General features: G+C 32.0%; 2 protein-coding genes and 1 non-coding gene across 4 annotated transcripts in view; all 3 read right to left on the bottom strand.

The window, feature by feature from the left end:
- Nucleotides 1-1,239: 1,239 nt before the first annotated feature.
- Nucleotides 1,240-16,603, bottom strand: part of LOC11445782 (putative GEM-like protein 8) — a 29,298-nt gene continuing 13,934 nt past the window's right edge. The window contains exons 1-4 of one of the 2 annotated variants that reach the window (XM_024772679.2): nt 2,679-2,934; nt 2,513-2,584; nt 2,079-2,353; nt 1,240-1,997 (exon numbers count right to left, since the gene is read on the bottom strand). In XM_024772679.2, coding sequence (XP_024628447.1) covers nt 1,788-1,997; nt 2,079-2,353; nt 2,513-2,584; nt 2,679-2,814 — 693 coding nt within the window. In that variant the 5' untranslated portion in view covers nt 2,815-2,934 and the 3' untranslated portion in view covers nt 1,240-1,787. Of the gene's footprint in view, nt 1,998-2,078; nt 2,354-2,512; nt 2,585-2,678; nt 2,935-16,603 lie in introns of those variants that run through there. The other variant, XM_039830066.1, reaches the window with a different exon arrangement.
- LOC25485667 (putative GEM-like protein 8) lies at nt 5,406-6,885 on the bottom strand. Its single transcript, XM_013614938.3, has 4 exons — nt 6,560-6,885; nt 6,399-6,470; nt 6,032-6,306; nt 5,406-5,946 (listed from the first exon to the last, which is right to left on the bottom strand). Exons 1-4 carry the CDS (start codon nt 6,702-6,704, stop codon nt 5,761-5,763), a joined length of 678 nt encoding a protein of 225 aa, XP_013470392.1. The 5' UTR covers nt 6,705-6,885; the 3' UTR covers nt 5,406-5,760.
- LOC112418851 (U5 spliceosomal RNA) lies at nt 15,066-15,182 on the bottom strand. The gene has a single exon (XR_003008926.1). It is a non-coding gene; the product is annotated as a U5 spliceosomal RNA (small nuclear RNA).

Raw genomic sequence — 16,603 nt, 5'->3', positions numbered from 1 at the left:
GAGAAAAGTTAAGGGACCAAAATAAATCGAATTTTAATTAAAGGACCAAAGTGATACTACCTAAATAGTTAAGAGACTAAAAATGCAATTTTGCCTTAAAAAATTGGTTCTACCTCTATCCCTAATTATAAGACTCTATTAAATTCCTCTAAAAAAAAAAAAAGATCCTATTAAAAAAATTAAGGTTAATGGTGTTTTACCTCCCTGTAATATAGGTCATTTTTTGTTTTCCCCCCTGTAAAATATTTTTTTTGATTTACCCCCTGTAAAATATTATTTTTTTGGAATACCCCCTAATAGGTCATAAAAAAACGAAAATATTCTGCAACAAAAAAAATAAAGTCGTTTTTATGACCTATTAGGGGGGTATTCCAAAAAAATAAAATATTTTACAGGGGGTAAATCAAAAAAAATATTTTACAGGGGGAAAAACCAAAAATAACCTATATTACAGGGGGTAAAACACCATTAACCCAAAAAATTATATGAATTAAGAAAGTTAGTTGTAAATTAAATTTGCTTGTTATTATTATTATTTTTATAATTTTAACATTTAATAGATAGAGTGTTAGTTAATGTTTTCAAAATAGTGTATCAATTGTTGATTGAAGGAAAAAATATAAAATAAATAAGTGTATGTTTGTAAAGAAATTATTAATGCCGTTGAAAATACCAAATGTGTTTTATAAGAGGTACAAGCAAAGGTTTAGCGACATATATTTAACCGAAAAAGATAAAAAAAAAACAAAATTGAGACATATGTACTGTATTTAGGTTTTGAAGTAAAAAATTTAACTTCTTAATTCTTAATTTGAAATTTCTGTCAAAAAAAAAAAAATTCTTAATTTGAAATTGTGGACATTCTTTAAATAATTAAGTCAATATTTTATTAGTATTTATTTATTTATTTTATTGAAATTAGTTCGTGCCGGAGAAATTAAAATAAAAAAGTCTAATAAATAGTTGAACTCTAGCCGTTGGACTATCTAACAAAAAGCAGAAATAAGTTGCAATCATCGTTCTTCACGCATGGAATGTCTCTTTCAATTTCCATTACATATCACCATCGTCAGCGTTCTAATTTGTAAGCATGCATTCCTCTTTTATTTAACTTGGTTTAGTATCCTTTCTGTATGCTAAAGAATCTCGACGAATCAAATGTTTTGTGCTAAACGTAGAAACACGATTAAATTAATAGTTCATTCACAATTATTATACCCACACTGTCTTGCCTCTGCATTGTTTGAAAGTAGTCACATATTATATATGGTCTCTGGAGAGTGATAAATGGAAAAATTGTATCTTTTTCCTCTTGCACCATGACTATCCTATCCTATATAGACAAATTTTATAAAAAAAAATTGAACGGTTTTAATACCATTTCAAAGTTCTTGAAAGCATGCACATAATAAGCCGCAAGTAACAGCCTGAAACTAAAACTTCTAATAGTTTTTTCTATCTTTCTATTTACATTGCTTTCCATCTTCTTTTCTACCATAACAATAATCTCCCTTCATTCACCTCAAAATAGACCTCTCTGTTGATGAATGAATACTTTCTGCCGATACGGTCCCTATACTAACAGTCATGGCATGGGGTTTTGTTAAAGAGCACGCGCCGAATGATCTCTTGCATCAATAACTTTATCAACAATATGTTGACAGCAAAATTTGCATCTGATACGATATGAATGAACCATGTGCATCTATTTTCAACGGTCAATCTCAGGTCAAATAACAACTGTAATTTCGTTGCATGTTGTATGTTATATCTTAAATTCTTTGTTATTATGCACTAATAGTGGACTTGTTATATTCATCTACTCTTGATTGAGAAATTGCCTGCTCGAGATATTTGAAAGTTTTCTGATATTTTAGAACACCCATAAGCCAGAAATCAAAACCGTCTTCTGTAACTATCTTTATGTACTTTTGTGTTGGCTTCTCAACATTTTGACTTTGATTCACACACTTGATATTCTTCAGTGGAATGGCCACCTGCACATAACAAATATTGGATTAGGGAAACTGAGATGTAAGAAGAGTTTTGTTTATGTACTTATTTAGTTCAGGACATACCTTATATCGGATCCTACGCATTTGACCTTTCTGATTGAAGACTTTTATTGATCTCTCACTGCAGAAGGCAACCTTTTCATTGGAGATGAAGAGCAGACCAGCTAGAGGACCAGATGTGGTGGATAGATAACACTGTGAAACTTTTGATAGCCTCTCTCCTTCTGTCACACTAAAATATTGCGTAAACACTTTCTCCACTCCACCCATTTGAAGAATTTGAGCCCCTAAGCTCAAAGTTCTCTTTATTGTTTTAGATATGTTTGCTCCAACTCTCACTGAAATTTTTCAGAGTTATGCAAATAGAATTAGATATGCGCAACTCAACTAGCAAGAGGAGTAAAGCTGATATAGATACTACACAGAAATGGAAAATGGTTTTCGTATATTATACCATATATCTAGGAAACACATCTAAGTCTTACAAGGGTACTCACCGTGTTCTTGGACTCTTTGTGAGAGACTATCAGCCTTCCTAGCAAGTCTTTTCTTGTTCGAATTTGTTAAACCTGAAACAATAAAGCACTCTATGTTGGTAAAACCATCAATACTTAGCGAAATTTGATATTCATGATTCATCTGTCAAGGAAAAGAAAGTCTTACTTTTGCTTTGATGCTTGGATGGATATTGGCATTGATGAGAGGCAGAACCAAGTAAGTATCTGTTAATCGAATTTTGAAACTGATGATATATGATTGGAGTTCCAACAACTAGCTCATGATTAATTGAGGTCAGCATGTTGAATGATTAATAAGGTTTGTGTTTTGTTGAAAAGACTAGCAATAGGTGAAGAGGGAATGGTTTGAGCTATTAGAGGAAGCTTAGCTTGCTTGGTTTGATCAGTCCCTATGTATTCTAAGGATGTAGTATTTAAAGGGATTAAAAGTAGGAAGTGAATCTTAGCCCTTTTGTGGGATGACTCAACCATGATCTTGGTTGATGTAATAAAGACACTACCCACATGGCAAGTTGAAGTTCTTTTATTCAAGATAACATTTTGACATCATGGACTGTTTGGTTGCTTTCAGAAAAAGATGGTAAAGAAAGATATAAGTTAGCTTTTTCATAAGTTTTTAAAAGAAATCCTTGAATAGGTTTGTTTTTAGAGGCTTAAAGAAAGGTTAATTTATATATCTTCATGAACAAGATTCCATAGTCATAGTGTATAATTGTATATGGCATGTTGTCGGCCAACCCTTTGGAGAAATGCACCATTTTGGAAAGTAGGCATTATTAGGATGCACCATTTTGATGAAATACTTTTTTCAGAATCCATCAGCATATATAGCTTTATGAGTCGGCATTTAAACTTTTGTGATGTTAGAATTCTCTAAATTCTCTTTGGGGTAAGGTATGTACTATTGCAATCAACAGATTGCCCTACTTTCATATTTACCATCTCCAACATATATGACTGAAATTCTAGTGATTTTCATTACTTATTATTATTAATAAATTTATTTTGCTTATTTTAGTTAGTTACAATAATAATAAGCAAGGCTATTCTAAAATGAGAAACTCATCAATTCACTTTATAGAGTAAAGTGAGTAATATCAACCGTTGATAAACAAATAAATGATTGTCATTACGTGCAAATGCATAACAAATCATGGTTATAATATTCACTGTCCAGTATTTATGTCTTTACTCATCTTCAACGATTCAAATTCATTGCAGAATCCCAAAATAGGCAAAATCCTAGTAAAATCACATCAAAGTTGCACAAAATTGCAGGGTTTTATGGGATTTTGAAGTATGGAGTTAATTATAATTATAATGGTAAGCAAACAAATGGGCTGTTCTGTCCTTTTTCCACATACTCAGAAAAATCTGGATGATAAAATACTAATGTTGCACATCTTAATTAATCAATGGTAGAATTAGCATTAGGTCTCTATTTGGAATGACGTGGATGCACATGGAAATTATGTGGTGATAATTTCAGTTATCTCAATTTCTTTCAAATGAACGAGACAGAGTCAGTTATTATTCCAAATTAAAGTAACTGACAAATATCTAGTTATATGCAGCACGTTCCCTATTGGCATTAGGGAACACCAATAGCAAGTAACCGCGTGTGTTTGGTCTACTATACTCTGCCTTTTGAACCATTAACTACCACTTTTGATTTTGTTCAACTATATACCTGGATTGAAAAATCTCAGCAACATTTTTTACTGCCTTGAACTTTCAAAAATTTGACATCCTCATTCACCTTCCTTTACTTTTTCAGCTTTTCTTATCATTATGCTCATTGACTCTATATGTTATGTATAAGTAGGATGTAGTATATGGAATATACTTACGTCACAACTATTTACTTTTTCTTACCTTATATCTGTACAAGGCAATTGGCATCACAAATGCTTGCTCAGATGCCAGCTCAAAAAGCTTTGATGATCCATGTCATTGTTTTGTAAGATTAGCATAAGTTAGCAGGAACTACTACACAATTCACTTTTCAGCTTTGTCTAATACCATATAACTTTTTATCAAATCTATGCAGAATTTATTAAAAATCGACTAAATTTCAAGTACGATTAAAAATGATTATTACTGAATTAGCTTGACTAACCATTATTAATTAATTAAATTTACAAGTTGTAGCAGTGAGATAGTTATTTTGACTATCAAAATTTAAAATTGGTGAATGATATGATCCTGTTTTGTAACCAAGTACAAGGCCTGAACATGACTTGCACCATTTTTTCTTGTAGGGGTTGATTTGGTGGAGACATCTGATTCATTAAGGATATAATTTCGTAAGATCTTTGTTCATGTTCATTCATGCCACTAAAAAAGTAAGAATCCTTCAGGTTTCTTAATGCAAAAGAACTGGCTGTAGGGGAAGGGAGAAATTTAGAAGTGTTAAAGATTCCGCAAAAGAAATAATCGACACAAATTCTGTAATGGGAAGAAGGTAATGCTGCGAACATTCATAAAGATTAGGGATGAAAGTTAACTTTGTGGGGTACATGATGATAAGTGTTTTATTTAGAGTATCATAATTCGTAGTGACTTCTAATGCCTGCATGTAAACCATTAGTAATGTAAGGATTAGGGATCTCTGTTTATTTTAATTAACTTTGTTAGTAGCTTGATTCTCTGCTAAGGAATCTTCTTGAGTCTGAAAAGGAGGAAAATGTTTTGGGCTGGGTTTAAACACCATTATTGATGTAATGCATGCCAATTATTTAAACTAACTGATTGGAAAAGATTCACATTTGAATATTAAATATTTGAATGGTCTGAATACAATTTGAAATTTTCTAAGAACTTTCATGTACTAAATTTGCTTTAGTCTTTCTATTTACTTTTCTTTCCATCCTTTTTCAACCATAACAATAATCTCCCTTCATTAAATTTATAATTCAGTCCTATGGATGAATGGATACCTTCTAAAAGAATGGTCTTGTTGTCATTAACAGCCACTGCTTGGGGTTACAAAGCACATGCCAAATGATCTCTTGCATTAACAACTTTATCAACAATATGTTGACAGCCAAGTTTACATCCGAGCTAATATCAATGAAACCAAAACTATGATGAGGTGTTTTGTTCACGAAGTCCCTCGTTTCAAAGCATATCTTCAATTACATCTGTCATATCATTGCTTGTTGTATGTCATCTCTAGTAAGTTATATCTTAAATTCTTTATGTTATGCTCTAAGAGTGGACTTGTTCTATTCATCTAAGCATGCTTGAGAAATTGCCTGCTCGATATATTTGAAAGTTTTCTGATATTTTAGGACACCCATAAGCCAGAAATCAAAATTGTCCATTGTGACTATGTTTATGTACTTTTGTGTTGGCTTCTCAACATTTTGACTCTGCCTCACACACTTGATCTTCTTCAGTGGAATGGCAACCTGAACATAACAAATCTTGGGTTAGGAAAACTGAGATATATGAAGAGTTATATTTATGTATTTATTTATATAGTTCACGACTTACCTTATAGCGGATCCTACGCATTTGACCTTTCTGATTGAAGACTTTTATTGTTCTCTCACTGCAGAAGGCCACCTTTTCATTGGAGATGAAGAGGAGACCAGATAGAGGACCGGATGTGGTGGAAAGATAACACTGCGAAACTTTTGATAGCCTCTCTCCTTCTCTCACACTAAAATACTGCCTAAACATTTTCTCCACTCCACCCATTTGAAGAATTTGAGCCCCTAAGTTCAACGTCCTCTTTATTGTTTTAGATATGTTTGCTCCCGATCTCACTGAAATTTTTCAGAGTTATATAAAGAGAATTAGATACAAAAGGAAAATGGTTTTCATAAGAAACCCAACCAAGTCTTACTAGGGTACTCACCATGTTCTTGAACTCTTTGTGAGAGACTATCGGCCTTCCTGCTGCGCTTTTCTTGGTTAGAATTTGCTCTACCTGAAACATTGAAGAACATTATATTAGTAAAACCACCAATACATGATTAGATGAAATTAGATTCTTCTAATAGGAAAATAAAGTTTTACTTTTGTTTTGTTGTTTGGTTGAAAGTTGACATTGATGAGTGGCAGAATCAAGTAAGTATCTGTTAACTGATTTTTGAAATTGGTCATATGTTGCTGAGATGATTGTGGTTCCAATAACTATGTCATGAAGAAGTGAAGTCTTCATATTGAATTGATATATAAGATTTGTGTTTGGTAGAAAGGCCTAGCAGTAGCAAGGTGAAGAGGAATGGTTTGAGCTATTAGAGGAAGCTAGCTATGCTTGTTTGGTTTGATCAGTCCCTTTGTATTCTAAGTATGTAGTATTTAAAGGAATGAAAAGTAAGAAGTGAATCATGACCCTTTTGTGGGATGACTCCACCATGATCTTGGTTGATGTAATAAAGGTAATAATGGCATTTCAAATTGAAGGACTTTTATTGAAGATAATATTTTGACATCATGGATTGTTTGGTTGCTTTTAGAAAAAGATGGTAAAGAAAACTATAAGTTAACTTTTTCAAAAGTTAGAAAAGAAATCCTTGAATGGCTTTGTTTTTAGAGGCTTAGAGAAAAGTTAATTTATATTACTTCAGGAGCAAGATTCCATAGTTTATGTGACATGTCGGCCAAACCTTTGGAGAAGTGTACTGTTTTGGAAAATTGGTATAAAGAAAAATTAAACCAAAAAAAGGTAAAGAATGAAATACAATTTTGAGGATGCTTAAGCAGATCTTTTATGGGCTGGCATTTTAACTTTCTGATAATAGACTTGTCTAAATTCTTTTTATTTTTTATTTTTTATTTTTTATTTTTTTTGAGGGATACTTGGATCTAAAATTCTGGTGCAATAAGGTATGTATGTAAAAAACTAAAATAATGGCCAAGTTTATCCAATGTGACGGGCTCATATCTAAATATGTATTATTACATTCTTCTGTTTATCCTATGTAACATATATATTTGACTGAAATGCTAGTTATTTCATTAAAAAAAAATTTATTTTGTTTACTTTGGTGAGTTACAATAATAATAGGATGATATTTGATCAATTAAACTAGGTTTTGTTAACTGAGGCCAGCTAGGACTACTCATTTAAGGTACTGCATCTTGAAATGGTCCAAGTGATACATATATATATATATATATATATATATATATATATATATATATATATATATATATATATATATATATATATATGTCCTGTCTGAGGATTGAATTGTACAAATGGTATATGATAAGTGCCTTAGAGTATCACATCACAAGTGGTAACTTCTTATACCTGATTGTGACTTCTTTTTCTTACTACCAACCAGGTCAATTATTTGAATATCTTTTTTATTAAGACACCCTTCGTTCCTTATCCCTTACCTTACCATATCATAGCCCTGTCAGCATACTCACTTTATTACTTTGACCTAACCTTACTATACTAATATGATCCACAATGGAGCACTCCATTTAGGTGCTTAAACGGGCACCGACTGTACACATCATTCATTTTATAATTAATATTGAATAAGCACTCAATATCTCCAACTCAGCACCTCAAAATAATTATGAATTGGATCCCAGCACTATCTCTATATCATTAAATTTTAACAATAATTTATATACACATTATTAATTATAAAATTCTAAAATATTGAAGTAATTTAATTATAAATTATAAAAAAAAACAAACATTTTTTATTTTTATTAATAATTCAAGAAACTATTATTTGATATTATATAATTTAACTATTATTTGCAACTATTATATAATTTATTTTTTAATATTAAAATAATTCAATATTTGAATATAGAGAAAAAATAGAATTAATTGCACATGTGAGACTCATAAGTAATAGGAGAGAAAGGGTGCCTATAAAAGCACTCATTTTTAGAGCAAAGTTATTATGCATAAGTCATTTCCTTATGCACCCTGCATAAACACTTCACAACCATCAGACTTGATCGCGCTCTCACATTCTGATCGCACACACGCAGAAGCTCATCGTAGCTCCGACGGCGACGTGATTCTCACCCTTGCTCACTGCACCGACGTGATTTATCCGACCAGGTTCACGACATTACTTATTTGTCGTTCTTCTCTCACACTGCATTACTTCCACCGATTTTGTCTCATCTCGGTTTTCACGAGCTTGCAACCGCCGCTCCGTCGCTCTCCGACGCTGCAACCACCACTTCCCCTGCTTGGACCGGTCCTTTCACTATTTTCGCTCCCTCTGATACTTCGCTTCACACTTGCTTTTCTTGCTGTGTTCCGAATCTCCTCCGTGAACACATCGTTCCAGATATATTCACCATCAAATACCTCCGGCGACTTGCTTTTGGCACCAAGATCGAGACTCTCAGTCCCGGCCGTTGCGTAATCGTCACTTCCGATTCGATTCATCCGAACAACACTTCCGGTTTCGTAACTTCACGTTTCGTAACTTTCACGTGAAATTCTTTTTCCGGCGGTTCTGTTTCCAATTTCACCGGCGAAGCTCTTTGTACCTTTATAGAGTATTGATTTTCGGCGGTTCTGTTTTCAGTTGCACCATGCTCGATCAAAGAAAATCATTAAGTACATCTAATGGTTTTGGAGTACAACTCACAAAAGCCATTTCCACAGCAAAATGGTTTTGGAGTCCAACTCACAGAAACCATTTCCACTGCAAAATGGTTAATGGGCTAGGATTTATGCAGGGTGCATAAGGATTCATTATGCATGATAACCGTTATTGATGTCAAAATGGGGGTGCCTATTTAACATGGTGCTAATTAGGGGAAGGACCCCCCATTGTAGATGATCTAATTTTCCCAATGATATATATTTTTTTAATTTCTTAAGCTTTGTGTATGCATAATAAATATTGTAATTTTTTTTTAAGAGGCTAAAATGGAATATATTAACAAAATAAAGTGTTCTTTCTAGCACAAGGTGTACCAAGAAAGAACACAAAGGTCAATACAAAAGTACAGAGACCGAACCGAAATAACAAAAAATAGAGCAAAGAAAGAAAAACAGCTAACTCATGCCCAACATTGCAAGTGGGTTCAGCCACCAACCATGGTAATTGAAAGGACAATCAACAGTTTTTGCCTTCAACCACCTATAGGAAAGCAACTTAATTTTGTCCACTAACAGCAATATCGAGCACTCTTTATCATTGAAAATCCTGTTATTTCTTTCTTTCCATATTTCCCACACTATAGCAAACCAAATGAGATATAAAATAGATTATTGCACCTTAGAACCACCACCACCATAAGGGAACTGAATAAAGTGATCCTTTGAAACATATGGTAAAATAGACGAAATTCCAAGCCAACAATAAATATGGTACCAAACCGCCCCAAAAACAGAGCAATGAAGAAATAAGTGATTAAGAGTTTCCACAGATCCACACCGACCAACACATAAACAAGAATCATTATTAGTTAAAATGCCACGATGGGATAAATTATTCTTCGTAGGCAGCCTATCACGAAGTAGACGCCAAGTAAAAATAACAACTTTCATGGGAACATCCTTATGCCAAAGAACCTGTGCTTCAGCCGTAGTAACGTCAATATATTGAGTTGTCAATAAGTTATACACACTACGTACGGAATAAACATTTGATTTTTCCAACTTCCAGAGCCATATGTCCTCCCTGTGCACATGCAAATTCATAGACTGAAGGATAGAAATAAGTTCCCCCACCTGCTCCTCCTCCCAAGCAAACAATCTCCGCCTCTCCACGCCTCACCTTCCCCATCCCAACCTAAATGATGCATGTCAGACACAGTCGACCGCTGATTCACCGACAACTCAAACAATCTTCTAAACATGTCCCTTAACGCCACGCCACCAATCCACACATCTGACCAAAAATAGGTATGTCTACCATCCCCCACAGAACGACTAACATGGGCATTAAACCAATCTTCCCCCCACAAGGTAGCCATAACACGCCACCACTCTGACACATCTCGCTCTCCATCCAACAAACGCCCCCTTCCACCCCATACCTCGTCGCCAACCCCTAAACCATAAATTCTCCCTATCAACCAACAACCGCCAACACCACTTCCCCAATAAGGCACTATTAAACTCCCTAAAACTCCTTACCCCCAAACCACCAACCTCCTTTCTATTACAAACATATTTCTAGTCAACCTAAGAGATTTTCCTCACTCCCCCAAAAAAAAAAAACAATTTAAAATAAATTCAATAGAGGAAACGATACCTGAAGGAGCCTTGAAGAAGGAAAGGATAAATATTGTAATTATCAAAATGTTATAATTACATTTACATATTTTAATTGTTAATGTGTAATTTTAATTTTAGACAAGCAATTTCTGAGATATTTTGTTAGGCTAGGTTTTTTTTAACTCTAGGTACTTTATTAATGTTGTACCTTTTTTTTTTTGAGGGAATTAATGTTGTACCTCTAAGACATGTTAATTAATTACGTATAACGAATAGCAAGCAAATGGGTTGTTCTCTTTTCACTTATTTTTTCTAAATATATTACACAATTAAAACTCATAAGAATCTGGATGATAAAATCTTAATATGTCAAAGGTAGGACTAAAAATGCAAGGCTCGTGTTCACGCAGGTCAATTTGGAATATGATGTGGATACACATGGAAATGATGTGGTGATTCCCCTTTTCAAGAACATATGCACCATCTTTAATTTTTAGTTCATTCAATTTTTTCAAATTAAATTGAGTTAGTTATTATTTCCAAAAATTAAACTACAAAAAGCATTCCATATTTGAGGGAACAGTCGGCCACATCAGTCACACGTGTTTGTTTGGTCTACTGTACCTTTTGAGCCATTAATTAATCACCACTTGTATGCTTGCTTATATATGTTTGATTTTGTTTACTAACTATTTACCAGCCATAATAAGACCCTATTAAGAAATCTCATAAGCATTTTTTTTTACTGCAGTAAACTTTCACAAATTTGACATCTTCATTCACCTTCATTTACTTTTTGGTGTGTTCTATATGGCTCTAACTCTATGTCATGTGCATATATATGATTTCGTATTAGTATATAGAGTATATATGTCACAACTTCTATTTAGTATTTAATGATGTATCGTGACTAATGAAAGTTGACTCAGCTCGCAAGGAGTTGACTTACCCGCAAGGTTGTGGATCCAACTCTCGCTTTCTGCGAATGACCTCTTTAATGGATCATTTGTAAGTATCTTTGTAAATGTTCTTCGAACCTTGAGGCATGTCCTAACCCTCGTGAGCCCCTTGAAACCCAACTCAACTAACCTTTTCAATACATATAAAAAAAATATGCATCCGTGCACATCGAGTGTCACTGTTTTATAAGATTGACAACTCAATTGTTAAAACAAAATTAGGCTCAATTGCTTATTATGCAAAAGTTATCAGGAACCACAGCAGAAATCGCTTTTCACTTTTCTATACCATCTAACTCTTTGAATCAAATCTACGTAGAATTTATTTAAAATTGATGAGATTTCAATTACGATTAGAATTAATTATAAAAAGGATGTAAGAGAACATGTATTTGATGAAAAAGTTGAGTACACTCATTTTAATACAATTATATTCATGAAAAGTAAAAGGCCTGAAGTTATGTGTCGTCAGATTTTCTTGTAGGGGGTGATTTAGTGGAGACTATTACGAGCACACGAAATGAAGAACATACTTCAAACTAGTTAAACTTTAGTTCATAGCTAAGTTGATGGTTGTTAATTAGTTAGTGCCAGCTCTCATTGATATATTAGAACTTAGAGAAGGTAGATACTTGTGCTGTAAGCATTAATCATGCTTTATGTTAGATATAGCTATGATTATGGTGCAACTCATCACTTGTATCAATGATTCATTATCAAACAGATTATTCATAATAGGGACATTTGATTCATTTAGGATATAACCTTGTGTCTGTTCTCTCTTCTCTGTCATGCATGCATGCTTCTAGAAAGCAAGAATCCTACTGGTTTCTTAATGTAAAAGGAAATTTAACTAAAATGATGGCCAAGTTTATCCTATGTGACTGAAATGCTAGTCATTTCATTAAATATCATTATTTTGTTTATTTTAGTAGTAGTTAGTTACAATCATAATATGATGTGATTATATTTGATAAATTTAAACTTAAGTTTTGTTAACTGAAGCCACCGTAAGTCTAGTCTTGTCTTCGGAATCAATTGGGCAATTTCATGACCGGAAAAAGTTTCATTTAAATTTCATAGGTGAGTGGGAATGATTTGTCAATCTCCTTTTTCCACGGACCTTGAAACATGTCCAAGACTCTTTCCATTGCAATGTTAATATGCTGATGATGGTTAATGCACATAATTATAATTATCAAATGCAATAAATTCAGTGATATGTAAGTTGGTGTAATTTATGTTCGAGATATATGGCTCCTTTTATACTCACTCCGTTCCAAGTTACAATAAAAATGAAGCATTAATCTACGATATAAAACACATTAATGTTATTTTTTCATTATATCTTTAACTAATTATTATTATTGTTTTTTTTTTAATTCAATTTTTTATTTTCTTTTTCTCATACCATTTATTAAGGATAATTTTGTAAAATAATTCATAATATCTACAAAACTAATTATATTTCTTAATACATGTCAAATGTTTAAAATGTCTTCTAATTTGGGACGAAGGGAGCAGATATAACTTGTTCTTGGCCATCCCTTTGGAGATCATATCTTAGATGATCTATTTTGGAAAATGGGGGTTATTAAGAATTTTTATACGATGTAGTTTTATACAATGTTAAATACATCGTCAACTTTTAAATATTCAAATAACACAGCTCTTCATTTGAATACGCTTCTTAGTCCTTTGAATCTATAATTAAAAAAAAAATGCATCTTAGCCAAACTTGTCTATTAAAAAAAAGTATTTTGTCAGGTGTCAATTAAGTAAATTTTTATTTTTTAAGTTCATTCAATCCATAATGTATGTGGTCTATAATATATATACCTGATACATTATTGACTAAATGAACTTAGAAGATAATTAAGACCGGAGAGAGTATTATTTAGCGTGAAACTAACTTTGAGAAGAAAATTAATATATCCTTCCCTCAAAAAAGAAGATTAATAGTCATTGATGGAATTATTAAAAAGAGAAATTAATTTTGTTTTTATGGGAAAGATATGTATTGAAGGCAAAAATGGCCTCTTGGCGTATCGTAATTTAATCTTAGGTAACATCCTTTATTTTTTCTCTTGTAAAAAATCCTCTATAATTTCTTTTCATGAACGAACTTCAAACTTTATATCATCTTTATATGGGAAAATTATAACAACCTCCCCTCAGTTCTATCTAAATACAACTAACCTCTCCTCTATTTTTCTAAACATCAAAAACCTCCCCTTATTTGTTTCCACTTTCATAATACATGCTCAAATCTGAAGCACTTTGTTGCAAGAATTTCTCTTCCTGATCATATGTAGTCACTCATCTTTTTGTTTGCTTCGTCGTGTTTGCTTTCTACGTCGGTCTCGTTGTGTATCAAGAGGGACTTATGTCTCTAGACTGTACAGGAAAATTACTCCAATCCATCCCTATCTCATCCCTTTAATTCTCACGAAGCTCCAATTAGCATGTATTGCTAGAAAGAAATGTTGCAACTACTATAATAAATCATGGAAAAATTTGTGATTGTCATAGCAGAAAGCCAAATTAATCACTCAAACTGCAGCCTAAGTCCAAATAATATCTATTCACTTAATTCGACTTCAACTCTTGTGTTTAAAAATCTTAGTTTAAAGAAATTTTGTCCAGTTGTGGAGAGAGAATGAAAAACAAGGGCTAAGTTATGAGTGGATCTGGACTGGAGAAGTATTTCGACAGCCAAATTATGAATGACATGCTTTTGGTTGGTTTATAGCAGCAGCATTCTGGAAATTGAAATTTTGCTTTTACAAAAATGTTAAGTCTTTTGTTTTGTTTTTTAACAGAGAAACTAACAGTGTTAATGAAGAAGGGATGTCTTTGTCTATTTAATAAGAACTTAGGGGAGGTTAGTATATATTTTAAAACTAGAGGGGGTGTTTGTGCCATTTAAAGAGATCTCATGGAGGTAAGTGTAATTTTCCCTTTTTATATATAATATAATTTTGTAAAAAAAAAAATCATTATTATATCTATTAAAATCTTCATATCAATGAGGTAGGTAAATTTTGTCTAAAAATTGTTTCCACTAAGAATTGAATTCGAGTTCTTTAGAATGAATTTATTCTTTTTTTGTTAGCATTATATAGTACACTATTTTTTTTTTTTTGGTTTGTATTTTTTTTAATAATACATGTTAGTATATTTTTTTTAGGCTATCATATGTTGGTATATTTTACATCAACCACACTTATTACTTTACATTTTATGATTGTAATTTTTGATATCCAAAAATCGATTTATATTAGACCACGTTAAATTGTATTGAGTTCTACCTAAGACGAATCAAGATTCCTACTTCCTTGAGTGATGGAAACAATTTGTCTAACCACACCAACAATTCCATGAATTTTTTTTTTTAAAGCAGAGCCCTCCAAAAAGATGACTCTTCCAAAAACTAGCATATGCCGCAAAATGTGACGTTGATACGCTATTCTTTAGTAAAAGGCGAAACAATAGTTTGCTATGTCATCATCACACGGTTCCGTTAACAATCCCATGATTGAATTGAATTATTAGACATTAATAAATTGAATCCATTGTTACCCAAAAAAAAAATTAATTATTGAGTCCATGAAAACAAAATATCGAATACCTCCAATTGCAAATCGGGAAAGAATCCACCTCCATTTAAATTTGATTGAAAAGTTTAATTTTTTGTACGCAAAAATAGGTCTTAATTTTCTTTCCTTTTTTGACACATTAATTTTCTTTATATAGTAAAATATTCACCGGAGAAATTGCATAATTCATAATTGGAGGAATTTAGCAACAGGTGTGGGAGGCAAGAAAAAAAGGTTAGTTTGTCTTTCCTTTCCTTCTTATTTTCTTATTTAGTGGTTTTTATACTTTTGGTTTTGTGTTTATTTTGTTCAAGGGGTAAGGGATGGAATCATATATGTTATTTAGTGGTTCATCTTTAGTTTTGTTTCTCTTTTCCCAAAAGCTTCTATAACAGTTTTTGATGATTCCTGATTAGGTCGATAGGGTATGCATTTGATTTGTATTTTGAAAAATTATTTTTAGTTTTAAAAGAATTAAGACTAAAAGACTTGTTTGATTAATAAAACTGTTTTACAAGGTTTAATATAAGATTGTTCAGTAGTTCCATTATATTTTTATTTTAAAGGATTATAAAACTTTTTTCAAAGATTTAATTAAAATCATCACGATGATAAAAATATATTTATTTTGAAGGATTATAAAACTTTTTTCAAAGGTTCAATTAAAATCAACACGATGATTAAAAAAAAATCTTCATGGTTTTGGATTAAATCTAAAGTCTTTGATTTTCTTTTGATCTTATGAATGGAGCGCTCAACCTCTTTGTTTGAGCCTCAATATTTCTGAGGCTATCTAGTTTAGGATACATAAGTTCTTATATGGTGTGTACTCGTATAATTTTAGGGGTACTCCCTTCTATCAAGTAGTAAAGATTCACTTTTTAGATTTATTGAAAAATCGAAAAGTGATTTTTTATTTATTTTAATGATCGATGTAGATATTTATAAAAACTAAAAGTAAAATTTCTTACTCAAGATTTCAATATATTTCTCTCTGCTTTTGTAGATTAGGACATAATATTAAGATTATACTCAATATTTTTCTCCGATTTTGTAGATTACGACATATTATTAAAATTGTACTTAATATTTATATCCGGTTTGTTTAAAAAAAAAAAAAGACTCCGGTTTTGTGGAATAAGACATATTATTAAAAGGTATTTTCATATGGTAAAAAATCTCCGGTTCGAAGATTTGAATCGATCAAAGGTATTTTCATATGCAATCAAATTATTTAATCGGTGATTATAATAATTTAAAAGAATCATTTAAAAGAAAGATTTAAAAAGGGAAAGATTTGTTGCTTCATCAATTTGATTATAAACTTTTTCTCAGCTGTTGC

Source organism: Medicago truncatula, chromosome 1 (genome assembly GCF_003473485.1).
Source record: "Medicago truncatula cultivar Jemalong A17 chromosome 1, MtrunA17r5.0-ANR, whole genome shotgun sequence".
Classification (NCBI taxonomy): Eukaryota; Viridiplantae; Streptophyta; class Magnoliopsida; order Fabales; family Fabaceae; genus Medicago; species Medicago truncatula.
This window is presented reverse-complemented; position numbering and strand designations above follow the sequence as displayed.

Coding starts and splice junctions, on each gene's coding strand:
- LOC25485667 (XM_013614938.3), bottom strand. CDS start 6,704: ATGAAGACTTCACTTCTTCATGACATAGTTATTGGAACCACAATCATC. Junction 6,307..6,398: donor ACAAAGAGTTCAAGAACATG/GTGAGTACCCTA, acceptor GAAAAATTTCAG/TGAGATCGGGAGCAAACATA. Junction 5,947..6,031: donor TGCGTAGGATCCGCTATAAG/GTAAGTCGTGAA, acceptor TGTTATGTTCAG/GTTGCCATTCCACTGAAGAA.